This window comes from Notolepis coatsorum, assembly GCF_963971535.1.
Source record: "Notolepis coatsorum genome assembly, chromosome: 5".
NCBI lineage: Eukaryota > Metazoa > Chordata > Actinopteri > Aulopiformes > Paralepididae > Notolepis > Notolepis coatsorum.
This window is the reverse complement of record NC_140169.1, coordinates 9,430,359-9,445,364: the sequence shown is the minus strand read 5'-3', so window position 1 is coordinate 9,445,364 and position 15,006 is coordinate 9,430,359. Positions and strand designations below refer to the sequence as shown.

At 43.1% G+C, this 15,006-nt stretch overlaps 1 protein-coding gene across 1 annotated transcript in view; it reads left to right on the top strand.

Annotated features, from left to right (window-relative positions):
• The window catches only part of LOC311227946 (integrin alpha-V-like), a 142,736-nt gene that overhangs the window by 39,302 nt on the left and 88,428 nt on the right, over positions 1 to 15,006 (top strand). The window contains 4 exon segments of the mRNA XM_084313819.1: positions 5,473 to 5,567; positions 7,110 to 7,224; positions 8,329 to 8,390; positions 14,574 to 14,619. Of these exon segments, the coding sequence (XP_084169945.1) occupies positions 5,473 to 5,567; positions 7,110 to 7,224; positions 8,329 to 8,390; positions 14,574 to 14,619 (318 nt within the window).

Below are 15,006 nucleotides of genomic sequence, written 5' to 3'. Positions count from 1 at the left end.
TCTATTGGCTACTGAACTGTTTATTACAACCAGTCAGTCTATTGGCTACTGAACTGTTTATTACAACCAGTCTGTCTATTGGCTACTGAACTGTTTATTACAACCAGTCTGTCTATTGGCTACTGAACTGTTTATTACAACCAGTCAGTCTGTTGGCTACTAGGGCTGACCTTCGAAGCTTTTTTTGGCAATCGAAGCTTCGGGGCCGAGCTTCGATTTTAATTCGAAGCTTCGAAAAAAAATTCAAAAAAAAATAAAAAAAAATATTTTTTTAATATTTTTTTTTTAATTTTTTTTTTTTAATTTAAATTTTTTTTTTATCTTATGTTGTGGGACTTGTACAGCACTTTCGTAAACTTTGTTGTTTTTAAATGTGCTCTATAAATAAAGTGGGTTGGATTAATTAATTAAGTAGCCCCTTTCGTGACTGTGACGCATCCAACAAGGTTTCACTCGGCTGTGTGATTTAATTCAAGGTGGATCGCTGTTGTCGTTTGAACAACTTCAGATTTCATGGGAACTACCAATCCCCCAAATCAAGAATGTTTAAGATGAATGAAGTAAGATTTTGATTATTTGAAATATGGCCTGTGTAGACTAAACTATGCACAGAATTATGTCAGTCTACAAGGTCCGGATTCTACATGGTCCGGCAATGTAGACCTTGTAGACTCCACTACAGACCAATTATCAGTGAATGTTCATGCATTTTTAAGAAGGGCAACTTCCACAAAAAAACAAAGAACTCACCAAAACATCTCAGTAGCACCTTATCTAAATGTTATATTTCATATATGGAGATTCATATTTATTTATGTATTTCATGCATTTCTACATTTTATTTCCTATTTTGTTTATTTATCCCAGTATCTTTCTTTCTTATGTGTGGAATTCTACAAGGCGCGCGCACACATGCGCACACACACACACACACACACCTACACACCTACACACACACACACACACACACACACACACACACACTTACATTTAGTCATTTAGCTGACGCTTTTATCCAAAGCGACTTACAAGTTCTGTACGACAAGACAGCAAGAAGGGTACAACTCTATCAGCTGAGTAACAATGTTCATCAAAGTGTTGCGTGTTACAGTGTAGGTTAGTTTATAAGTGCATGACAGTAAGGTTAGTCATGGTTAGATTTTTTTTTTTTTTTTTTTTTTATCATTTCAGATAATGGTTGAAGAAGTGAGTCTTTAGTCGACGGCGAAAGATTGGACGGGATTCGACTGTCCTATGGGATGGGTAGTACACACACACACACACACACACACACACACACACAAATCGAAGTAAAAAAAATATATTGAAAAAAAAGATTTTTGAAAAAAGAAATTAATTATTATTATTTTTTTTTAAACTTCGATTTTTTTTTAATGTTCGAAGCTTGTGCCATCGAACGAAGCTTCGAAGTATTTAAGACAGCCCTATTGGCTACTGAACTGTTTATTACAATCAGTCTGTCTATTGGCTACTGAACTGTTTATTACAACCAGTCTGTCTATTGGCTACTGAACTGTTTATTACAACCAGTCTGTCTATTGGCTACTGAACTGTTTATTACAACTGGACTGTTGGCTACTGAACTGCTTATTACATTAGTATGTTGTTTTCTGAACTGTTTATTACAACCAGACTGTTGGCTACTGAACTGCTTATTACATTAGTCTGTTGTTTTCTGAACTGTTTATTACTGCTACTTTGCACTCTGGATACCTCATTTTGCTGTACTCTTTACTTGGGCTGTATAATGACAGTACATTTAATCTAATCTAATATGCAGTGTTTCCCTTATATGTGGCGCTGTGCCGCTGCTGAATCAGGACCGCCGCTGCTATGAACTAGACCAGGGGTTCCCAACCTTTTTTCCCCCAGGGACCCCCAAACATCTCTGATGAAATTCCTGGACCCCCCTCCTAATAAAATACCATAAAATACTATTTTTTTTGTCATTTTAATACTTTTTTCTGTCATTTTAATAACAAACTGCTTATACACAGGCATATGCATCATAATTAGACCCACTATGCTTTTTTGACTTGTGCCTTCATCAATCAACAAATCTCATCTTGCACCATATGTATTTAAAAATGTTGGCCAATATTCAAATCCTGTATTCATCCTCTCAAATCAGGCCCTAATGGTGAACGGTTTGCATTTATGTTGAATGAAGTAAGAATCCACTGCAGTAAAAATATCCTCACCTCGAGTGGTGGTAGTAAGGTTGACTGACATGAGAATGTCCTGCTTCAGATCCTCATTTTCGATATACTGCACATAAACGATGAGCACAGCCTCGTCGGCGACAGTTGTAGTTTCATCAAGTTATATGGCAAATGGACCCTTTCTAAGCTTTTCTGACAGCTGCTGCTCGCAATCACTTGCCATCTTATCAATTCGGTCTTTCACTACATTGTTCGAGAGTGGTACTGATTTTAGTTTATCCGCCACCTGTGGGCCGCACAGTTTCTAAACCATTTTGATGCAGGCTGGTTTGATGAGCTGCTCGCCAATATTGTGCGGTTTCTTTGCTTTTGCAATTAAAAGCGAACACTCAAAGGAGGCTTCGGTAGCCTTCTGAAAATCACTGCCACCCCTGCTCCACGCTACTCTAACATCAACGGGCTTGTTCGCCTTGAGATACTGTTCTTTCATCCGAAAAAAGTCCGGATCCTTCCCAACGGTTTCTGGGTGCTTAGACGCCTGATTTCTCTTCAGCTTGCTGGGCTTCAGGCTCGAGTTTGCCAACTTTTCTCCACAAATCACACACTCAGGTCGTTTGTCTGGTCCCTCAGTGAAGCCCATGGTGATGTAATTTTCGCGATTGCTGTAGGTCCTAACTTTTTTTGCAGATGAGCTGCCGTCATCTCCTTTTCGTTTGTCACACATTTTCGCCTCTGGCGGCTGACTGCAGACGAGCCGAGAAAGTTAACTAGCGCGCTAGGCTAGCTACGGAAAGTGATACAGTCAACTGATTCACGTTTTAGCGGCTACCCGGTAGCCTACTGTTAACGTTCAAAAATCATGTCTAGATGTTTATTTATTTATCTTTATTTTTTATTGTAGTGGAGAGACTATTCATGCTTCTGATGATAAAAATATGCTAATTAAATATTTCTCAAAAAAAAAAAAAAAAATCAAATCATCTGTGGTCTGGCGGACCCCAGGTTGGGAATCACTGAACTAGACTATTAAAAAAAAGTTATTTATTTTTTCTTTTGAACACTTAGAGTGCCAGCAGGGGGCACACGATTTATCGCTTGAATGCCAGCCGTTTGAGACTGATTTTCCGATATTTCATGATTTTCATGGAGCTATTTCTATATTCTATATTATGGCTATGTGTCTAATACGCCCGTCGCTTATCAATGACTTGCTTGCAGTCAACATGTACAAAACGGATTGTTTTTTCATCTGTACATTTCCGTTTTATACCATTTTGAAAAACGCTTGTTTTTGGACATTTTCAGAAAAAATCTACGATTCTGTGATAAACGCCCTTTAGTGGAATACACAAAACACGTTGTAATTTTTCGGCCTATTTATGAATCGTTTTCTAATAAACGCTAGATTATCGATAGTATATGTGTAATTATGCACGCTAGAGAATCTATCTATTTCCTGCTCAGCGCACACACACACGCATACACATATAAGGGACACGTTGAGATATTATGTGAAAAAAAACTCTGATTACCCCAAGACTGGTAAAATAGATTCCTTACCTCACATCAGATGTTCTCCAAAAAGATTATTCCACTTCCTGATTGCCATTCCAAATATCGATCGCGTTTATTGATCCAACGCTGGGTACTCGAAACACATTCCACGCTGTTCTGAGTGTCTACAATGAATGGGATCGGCTCGGGTTACATGCCTGATAAGTAAAATGTGGATTCCAGAGTTTTCTTTTCTCATCCATTTCCATTGAGTCCAATCCAATGGATGCATTACCATCCGGGAGACGATAGGGGCGGTATTTTCCCTGTTCGAGCTCAGAGCCAGTCCCAATGGTAACGTGAGGCTAGATTGATGAAAAATGAATGGATATCGTTAATAAAAGCAATAACGATTAAAAAAACTAGACTTCTCGTCATTGGCATGAAATAACAAGATTTCTCGTGGCTGGCACTCAAGTGTTAATCATTCCATTTGGGCTGTGGGGGGTGCTTAATGTCTGAAGGAGTCGACTGAAGGCTTCTTGTCCCCTTTCGAAAGCATGCAATTGGTCCACCAGATGGATACATCTTGATATTTGTCTAGTCAGTTAGACAGGTGAAATCCTCTGTGCAGGGATGTAGCACTACGGATGTTTGGAGGGAGTGAGTTCCAGAGGGTGGGTGCGGCAACAGAGAAGGCTCTGGGACCAACAGTCCGCATGTTGGTGGTGGGGATGGAGAGGAGACCGGAGTCAGGACCGCAGCCTCCGGGGCGGGATGTAGGGATGGAGGAGGTCAGCTAGGTACCGGGGGGCAAGGGAGTGAAGGGCTTTGTAGGTGATGAGGAGGATCTTGAAATTGATGCGGTGATTGATTCCGTATTTACAGGTGAAGACTGACCTGAGGAACAGGCTGCAGGGAGACCATCTGGCCGCTTGTATGCGTATCAGCATCAATGGGCCCCTACCAGTGAATTCCCCTACCAAAGAGCCCTGGAGCTTTTCTTTCAAAAGCCTAGGAAAATTAAATGCTCTAAGGCAGAATGTAGCCTAAAGTGCTGTTGTAGTGTTATGATTAGTATGGTCTATGTATCTATGTCTATTTTGTCCAATATTGAGTAGAATTATCTTTAATTATCTTATCCCACTTGCAGATAATTTAGCTTTTTTTCTGATTTTGGTCAATTTAATCTTGTTTTAAGAAAACAAGGTTAACATGTTCTTAAAACAAGATTAAATTGACCAAAATCAAGAAAAAAATAAGCTAAATTATCTGCCAGTGGAATAAGATAATTCAAGATAATTCTACTCAATATTGGACTTATTGTACCAAATACAAGATATTTTCACTTGATAAGATTTTATCTTTTGCAGTGTACAAATATGCAGCTACCTGGGCCTCCAAAGCACTTCTAGTGTCAGCGGACACACCAAAAACATCCTAGCAAATTCACATGACTCCATGAACATGAATAACCTCGAATATAATCTCGAACAATTCTAAGGTAGTTTGCACAAATATGGCTTCCAGCAGCATGCAGCGCAGCACAGCACCGCTGTTGAATATTGTTTCAGGGGAAACACTGATATGTCGTATCATAATTATCAGATATGCCATTTGTTTGTTTGTGTTCAACCAAGTTATAATATCTCTCTCTCCCTCTCTCTGTCTCTCTCTCTCTCTCTCTCTCTCTCTCTCTGTCTCTCTCTGTCTCTCTCTCTCTCTCTCTCTCTCTCTCTCTGTCTCTCTCTGTCTCTCTCTGTCTCTCTCTGTCTCTCTCTGTCTCTCTGTGTAGATGACAGGAGGAGTGACGATGGGGTCCATCAGATGGAGTTTAAGTCTAAACAGTGGCTGGGAGCCTCAGTACGGTCTGATGGAGAACACATACTGGTAACACACACATATATACACACACACACACACACACACACACACACACACACATACTGGTAACACACACACACTGGTAACACACACATATATACACACACACACACTGGTAACACACATATATACACACACACACACGGGTAACACACATATATACACACACACACACACACACATACTGGTAACACTATCTATCTATCTATCTATATATCTATATATCTATCAACGCATACATCATTGCATACAGTCATGTCCATAAATATTTGAACATTGACAAAATGTTCACAATTCTGGCTCTGTACACCAAAACAACCACAATGGACTTGAAATGATGCAGTTGATGTCAGCCTGAAGTCTGGAACCCATAGGCTGGGTTTCCTCCCTGGTGATGCTCTGCCAGGCTGCTACTGCAACTGTCTTCAGTTCCTGCTCGTTCTTGGGGCATGTTCCCGTCAGTGTTTGTCTTCAGCGAGTGAAACGCATGCTCCATTGGATTCAGGTCAGGTGATTGACTTGGCCATTGCACAGTATTCCACTTCGTTGCGGTATGCTTCGGGTCATTGGCCATCTGCACTCTGAAGCACCGTCCAAAGCATTTGGCTACATTTGAGCAGATAATATTGCCCAAAAATACTTCAGAATTCATCCAGAACTGTACAGGCTTTTTTCGACCGTTTTTTTTTAGTAAACTCTAATCTGGTTCTTCCTGTTTTTGAGGCTCACCAATGTGGTTTACATCTTGTGGTGAACCCTCTGTATTCACTCTGGTGAAGTCTTCTCTTGATCGTTGACTTTGACACGGATATGCCTACCTCCTGGACAGTGTTCTTGATCTGGCCTACTGTTGTGAAGGGGTTTTTCTTCACCAGGGAAAGAATTCTTCTGTCATCCACCACAGTTGTTTTCCATGGTATTCCGGGTCTTTTGGTGTTGCTGAGCTCACCAGTGTGTTCTTTCTTTTGAAGAATATACCAAACGGTTGATTTGGCCACGCCTAATGTTTTTGCTATCTCTCTGATGGGTTTGTTTAGATCAGCATAATGATGGCTTGCCATCATTTTGAGAGTTGACAGCAACAGATTCCAAATGCAAATACCACACTTGATATTAATTCTAGACCTTTTTTGCGCTCCTTGTAAATTAAATAATTAGGGAATAACACACACCTGGCCACTGGAACAGCTGAGCAGCCAAATATCAAATTACTTCTGGTCCCTTAAAAATGAGGAGGCACATATATAAATAATTTATTACAATTGAGTAAATGCCCTCAAATTAAAGCGGAAAGTCTGCACTTAAAGCACATCTTGATTGTATATTTTCAAATCCATTGTGGTGGTGTACAGAGACAAAATGATGTCCAAATATTTATGGACCTGACTTTATCACTGTCTTATTAAACTGCGTCCTCTCTCTCTTTCTCTGTCTCTCTCTCTCTCTCTCTCTCTCTCTCTCTCTCTCTCTCTCTCTCTCTCTCTCTCTCTGTCTCTGTCTCTCTTTATGTCTCTCTCTCTCTCTCTCCCTCCCTCTTTCTGTATCTAGGCCTGTGCTCCTCTCTACCAGTGGAGTACGTATGGTTACTCAGAGAGAGAACCTGTGGGGACATGTTTCCTGAAGAAAGGAGGCAGCGTGGTAGAGTATTCACCCTGTAGATCAAGTGAGCTGCTGCATATCTCCTCTCCTCTCCCCCTCTCTCCTCTTCTATCCTCTCGTCTCCTCTTCTCCCCCTCTCTCATTCTCTACACTCTCCTCTCCTTTCCTCTTCTACCCACTCCTCCTCTCTCCTCTCCCCTCCTACCATCTCCTCTCCTCTCCTCTTCTACCCTCTCCTCTCTCCCATCCCCTCTCCTCTCCTCTCCTCTTCTACCCTCTCCTCTCTCCTCTCCCACCCCCTCTCCTACCCTCTCCTCTCTCCTCTCCCACCCCCTCTCCTCTCCTCTTCTACCCTCTCCTCTCTCCTCTCCCATCCCCTCTCCTCTCCTCTCCTACCCTCTCCTCTCCTCTAGTCCCATCCCCTCTCCTCCTCTCCTCTTCTACCCTCTCCTCTCCTCTCCTCTTCTACCCTCTCCTCTCTCCTCTCCCATCCCCTCTCCACTCCTCTCCTACCCTCTCCTCTCTCCTCTCCCATCCCCTCTCCTCCTCTCCTCTTCTACCCTCTCCTCTCCTCTCCTCTTCTACCCTCTCCTCACCGCTCTTCTCCTCCTCTCCTCTCCTCTCCTCTTCTACCCTCTCCTCACCGCTCTTCTCCTCATCTCCTCTCCTCTCCTCTCCTCTCCTCTCCTCTCCTCTCCTCTCCTCTCCTCTCCTCTCCTCTCCTCTCCTCACCTCACCTCTCCTCCCCTCTCATATTCTACCCTATCCTCACCTCGTCTCCGCCTCTCCTCTCCTCCTCTCTCCTCTCCCAACTCTTCTACCCTCTCATCACCTCTCCTATTCTACCCTCACCTCTCCTCTTCTACCCTCTCCTCCTCTCTCCTCTCCTCTCCTCTTCTACCCTCTCCTCACCTCTTCTCCTCCTCTCCTCCCCTCCTCTTCTACCCTCTCCTCACCCCTCTTCTCCTCCTCCTCTCCTATCCTCCCCTCTCCTCTTCTACCCTCTCCTCACCTCTCTTCTCCTCCTCTCCTCCCCCTCCTCTCCTATCCTCCCCCCTCCTCTCCTCTTCTACCCTATCCTCTCCTCTCCCCCCTCCTCTCCCCCCTCCTCTCCTCTCCTACTCTGTCTCTCTATCCATCCATATCTAACCTAATGTCTCTCAACCAGCTGCCAACACTCCAGAGGGACAGGGTTTCTGCCAGGCAGGCTTCAGTGCTGACTTTGTCAAGGTGGGTTCACAAAGCAACACACAGCATCTGCACGTCAACGGGCTTCTCATGGAGGTGTGGTGGACAGTTATTCATGATCACTGTAGATGCAAATAGAGAGGTTCAATTAACACTTTGAGTGCCAGCAGGGGGCGCACGATTTATCGCTTGAATGCCAGCATTTTTAGACTGATTTTCCGATATTTCATAATTTTCGCTGAGCTATTTCTATATTCTATATTATGGCTATGTGTCTAATACGCCCGTCGCTTATCAATGACTTGCTTGCAGTCAACATGTACGAAATGGATTGTTTTTTTCATCTGTACATTTCCGTTTTATACCGTTTTGAAAAACTAACGTTTTTGGAAATTTCCAGAAAAAATGTAAGATTCTGTGATAATCACCCTTTAGTGGAATACACAAAACATGTTGTAATTTTTCGGCCTATTTATGAATCGTTTTCAAATAAACGCTACATTATCGATATTATGTGTACTTATGCACGCTAGAGAAGCCGGCTGAAAATCGATTATCTATGACCTGGTCAGCGCTAACGTCATATACACACATACACATACACATCTCTGCTGTGAAAAAAAACTCTGAATACCCCAAGACTGGTAACATAGATTCCTTACCTCACATCAGATGTTCTGCAAAAAGATTATTCCAATTCCTGATCGCCATTCCAAACATCGATCGCGTTTATTGATCCAACGTTAGGTACTCGAAATTCCACAATCACCGTAAATGTTCTCTTTTCTACCTAAAGTTGAACTTAAAGGATGTTTCTGACAACATTTTTAACAACAATATTGATATTGCTGGATCTTGAGATCTGAAGTTCGTTCCACGGTACAGGCTCACGCACCACTGCTAGATGTACGATAATTATCACATTTGTACGATAAAAGCAGCCCGCTCGTTAGAGGCACAGAAACGGCCAATTCAGAACAGGACTGAAACAGAGAGGTATGGAGGCTGCTAGAATGAGAACAGGACTGAAACAGAGAGGTATAGAGGCTGCTAGAATGAGAACAGGACTGAAACAGAGAGGTATAGAGGCTGCTAGAATGAGAACAGGACTGAAACAGAGAGGTATAGAGGCTGCTAGAATGAGAACAGGACTGAAACAGAGAGGTATGGAGGCTGCTAGAATGAGAACAGGACTGAAACAGAGAGGTATAGAGGCTGCTAGAATGAGAACAGGACTGAAACAGAGAGGTATAGAGGCTGCTAGAATGAGAACAGGACTGAAACAGAGAGGTATAGAGGCTGCTAGAATGATAACAGGACTGAAACAGAGAGGTATAGAGGCTGCTAGAATGAGAACAGGACTGAAACAGAGAGGTATAGAGGCTGCTAGATTGAGAACAGGACTGAAACAGAGAGGTATGGAGGCTGCTAGAATGAGAACAGGACTGAAACAGAGAGGTATAGAGGCTGCTAGAATGAGAACAGGACTGAAACAGAGAGGTATAGAGGCTGCTAGATTGAGAACAGGACTGAAACAGAGAGGTATGGAGGCTGCTAGAATGAGAACAGGACTGAAACAGAGAGGTATGGAGGCTGCTAGATTGAGAACAGGACTGAAACAGAGAGGTATAGAGGCTGCTAGATTGAGAACAGGACTGAAACAGAGAGGTATAGAGGCTGCTAGAATGAGAACAGGACTGAAACAGAGAGGTATAGAGGCTGCTAGAATGAGAACAGGACTGAAACAGAGAGGTATAGAGGCTGCTAGAATGAGAACAGGACTGAAACAGAGAGGTATAGAGGCTGCTAGAATGATAACAGGACTGAAACAGAGAGGTATAGAGGCTGCTAGAATGAGAACAGGACTGAAACAGAGAGGTATAGAGGCTGCTAGAATGAGAACAGGACTGAAACAGAGGTATAGAGGCTGCTAGAATGAGAACAGGACTGAAACAGAGAGGTATAGAGGCTGCTAGAATGAGAACAGGACTGAAACAGAGAGGTATAGAGGCTGCTAGAATGAGAACAGGACTGAAACAGAGAGGTATAGAGGCTGCTAGAATGAGAACAGGACTGAAACAGAGAGGTATAGAGGCTGCTAGAATGAGAACAGGACTGAAACAGAGAGGTATAGAGGCTGCTAGAATGAGAACAGGACTGAAACAGAGAGGTATAGAGGCTGCTAGAATGAGAACAGGACTGAAACAGAGAGGTATAGAGGCTGCTAGATTGAGAACAGGACTGAAACAGAGAGGTATAGAGGCTGCTAGAATGAGAACAGGACTGAAACAGAGAGGTATAGAGGCTGCTAGAATGAGAACAGGACTGAAACAGAGGGGTATAGAGGCTGCTAGATTGAGAACAGGACTGAAACAGAGGTATAGAGGCTGCTAGAATGAGAACAGGACTGAAACAGAGAGGTATAGAGGCTGCTAGAATGAGAACAGGACTGAAACAGAGAGGTATGGAGGCTGCTAGATTGAGAACAGGACTGAAACAGAGGTATAGAGGCTGCTAGAATGAGAACAGGACTGAAACAGAGAGGTATAGAGGCTGCTAGAATGAGAACAGGACTGAAACAGAGAGGTATAGAGGCTGCTAGAATGAGAACAGGACTGAAACAGAGAGGTATGGAGGCTGCTAGAATGAGAACAGGACTGAAACAGAGAGGTATAGAGGCTGCTAGAATGAGAACAGGACTGAAACAGAGGTATAGAGGCTGCTAGAATGAGAACAGGACTGAAACAGAGAGGTATAGAGGCTGCTAGATTGAGAACAGGACTGAAACAGAGAGGTATAGAGGCTGCTAGAATGAGAACAGGACTGAAACAGAGAGGTATGGAGGCTGCTAGAATGAGAACAGGACTGAAACAGAGAGGTATGGAGGCTGCTAGAATGATAACAGGACTGAAACAGAGAGGTATAGAGGCTGCTAGAATGATAACAAGACTGAAACAGAGAGGTATAGAGGCTGCTAGAATGAGAACAGGACTGAAACAGAGAGGTATAGAGGCTGCTAGAATGAGAACAGGACTGAAACAGAGGTATAGAGGCTGCTAGAATGAGAACAGGACTGAAACAGAGAGGTATAGAGGCTGCTAGAATGAGAACAGGACTGAAACAGAGAGGTATAGAGGCTGCTAGAATGAGAACAGGACTGAAACAGAGAGGTATAGAGGCTGCTAGAATGATAACAAGACTGAAACAGAGAGGTATAGAGGCTGCTAGAATGAGAACAGGACTGAAACAGAGAGGTATAGAGGCTGCTAGAATGAGAACAGGACTGAAACAGAGAGGTATAGAGGCTGCTAGAATGAGAACAGGACTGAAACAGAGGTATAGAGGCTGCTAGATTGAGAACAGGACTGAAACAGAGAGGTATAGAGGCTGCTAGAATGAGAACAGGACTGAAACAGAGGTATAGAGGCTGCTAGAATGAGAACAGGACTGAAACAGAGAGGTATAGAGGCTGCTAGAATGAGAACAGGACTGAAACAGAGAGGTATAGAGGCTGCTAGAATGAGAACAGGACTGAAACAGAGAGGTATGGAGGCTGCTAGATTGAGAACAGGACTGAAACAGAGAGGTATAGAGGCTGCTAGAATGAGAACAGGACTGAAACAGAGAGGTATAGAGGCTGCTAGAATGATAACAAGACTGAAACAGAGAGGTATAGAGGCTGCTAGAATGAGAACAGGACTGAAACAGAGAGGTATAGAGGCTGCTAGAATGAGAACAGGACTGAAACAGAGAGGTATAGAGGCTGCTAGAATGAGAACAGGACTGAAACAGAGAGGTATAGAGGCTGCTAGAATGAGAACAGGACTGAAACAGAGAGGTATAGAGGCTGCTAGAATGATAACAGGACTGAAACAGAGAGGTATAGAGGCTGCTAGAATGATAACAGGACTGAAACAGAGAGGTATAGAGGCTGCTAGAATGATAACAAGACTGAAACAGAGAGGTATAGAGGCTGCTAGAATGAGAACAGGACTGAAACAGAGAGGTATAGAGGCTGCTAGAATGAGAACAGGACTGAAACAGAGAGGTATAGAGGCTGCTAGAATGATAACAGGACTGAAACAGAGAGGTATAGAGGCTGCTAGAATGATAACAAGACTGAAACAGAGAGGTATAGAGGCTGCTAGAATGAGAACAGGACTGAAACAGAGAGGTATAGAGGCTGCTAGAATGAGAACAGGACTGAAACAGAGAGGTATAGAGGCTGCTAGAATGATAACAGGACTGAAACAGAGAGGTATAGAGGCTGCTAGAATGATAACAAGACTGAAACAGAGAGGTATAGAGGCTGCTAGATTGAGAACAGGACTGAAACAGAGAGGTATAGAGGCTGCTAGATTGAGAACAGGACTGAAACAGAGGTATAGAGGCTGCTAGATTGAGAACAGGACTGAAACAGAGAGGTATAGAGGCTGCTAGAATGAGAACAGGACTGAAACAGAGAGGTATAGAGGCTGCTAGAATGAGAACAGGACTGAAACAGAGAGGTATAGAGGCTGCTAGAATGATAACAGGACTGAAACAGAGAGGTATAGAGGCTGCTAGAATGATAACAGGACTGAAACAGAGAGGTATAGAGGCTGCTAGAATGAGAACAGGACTGAAACAGAGAGGTATAGAGGCTGCTAGAATGATAACAGGACTGAAACAGAGAGGTATAGAGGCTGCTAGAATGATAACAAGACTGAAACAGAGAGGTATAGAGGCTGCTAGAATGAGAACAGGACTGAAACAGAGAGGTATAGAGGCTGCTAGAATGAGAACAGGACTGAAACAGAGAGGTATAGAGGCTGCTAGAATGAGAACAGGACTGAAACAGAGAGGTATAGAGGCTGCTAGAATGAGAACAGGACTGAAACAGAGAGGTATAGAGGCTGCTAGAATGATAACAGGACTGAAACAGAGAGGTATAGAGGCTGCTAGAATGATAACAAGACTGAAACAGAGAGGTATAGAGGCTGCTAGAATGAGAACAGGACTGAAACAGAGAGGTATAGAGGCTGCTAGAATGAGAACAGGACTGAAACAGAGAGGTATAGAGGCTGCTAGAATGAGAACAGGACTGAAACAGAGAGGTATGGAGGCTGCTAGAATGAGAACAGGACTGAAACAGAGAGGTATAGAGGCTGCTAGAATGATAACAAGACTGAAACAGAGAGGTATAGAGGCTGCTAGAATGAGAACAGGACTGAAACAGAGAGGTATGGAGGCTGCTAGAATGAGAACAGGACTGAAACAGAGGTATAGAGGCTGCTAGAATGAGAACAGGACTGAAACAGAGAGGTATAGAGGCTGCTAGAATGAGAACAGGACTGAAACAGAGAGGTATAGAGGCTGCTAGAATGAGAACAGGACTGAAACAGAGAGGTATAGAGGCTGCTAGAATGATAACAGGACTGAAACAGAGAGGCATAGAGGCTGCTAGAATGAGAACAGGACTGAAACAGAGAGGTATAGAGGCTGCTAGAATGAGAACAGGACTGAAACAGAGAGGTATAGAGGCTGCTAGAATGAGAACAGGACTGAAACAGAGAGGTATAGAGGCTGCTAGAATGATAACAGGACTGAAACAGAGGTATAGAGGCTGCTAGAATGATAACAGGACTGAAACAGAGAGGTATAGAGGCTGCTAGATTGAGAACAGGACTGAAACAGAGAGGTATAGAGGCTGCTAGAATGAGAACAGGACTGAAACAGAGAGGTATAGAGGCTGCTAGAATGATAACAGGACTGAAACAGAGAGGTATAGAGGCTGCTAGAATGAGAACAGGACTGAAACAGAGAGGTATAGAGGCTGCTAGAATGAGAACAGGACTGAAACAGAGAGGTATAGAGGCTGCTAGAATGAGAACAGGACTGAAACAGAGGTATAGAGTGTTTGTTTTTTCAGCAAAAATGCTTATGGGACCTCAAATACCTATATTGGACTTGTTGAAAAGGACTCAAATATGTCCCATTTAAGGGAATAAATGAATTACTGAGATTAAGCCATTTGTGCCTGTGTCAAAGTGTTGGAAGTGAAGGGAGGTGCTCTCAATAGAGGCTTTTCACACAATGTTTAGAACACACATTTGTCCTCCATGTTGGAAGAGACAACGGTTGCTATGTGTTGAGAAATATATCACCAAAAACGTAATGATTTATTTTTTATATTAATAATAATAATAATAATAATACTTGTATGTTTTCTCTTCTGTGGTGCAGAATAAGAGGGTGGTGGTGGGCGGGCCTGGAAGCTTCTACTGGCAGGGTGAGTATATGCAGTACTGAGACTGTGTGTGTGATATACATTTTTATTTATGTTTAGAATAGGATTAGCTTGATCCTGTGTCCTGGTGGGAGGGTTAGCTTGATGCTAAGTACTGGTGGGAGGGTTAGCTTGATGCTATGTTCTGGTGGGAGGGTTAGCTTGATGCTATGTTCTGGTGGGAGGGTTAGCTTGATGCTAAATTCTGGTGGGAGGGTTAGCTTGATGCTAAGTTCTGGTGGGAGGGTTAGCTTGATGCTAAGTTCTGGTGGGAGGGTTAGCTTGATGCTAAGTTCTGGTGGGAGGGTTAGCTTGATGCTAATTTCTGGTGGGAGGGTTAGCTTGATGCTAAGTACTGGTGGGAGGGTTAGCTTGATCCTGTGTCCTGGT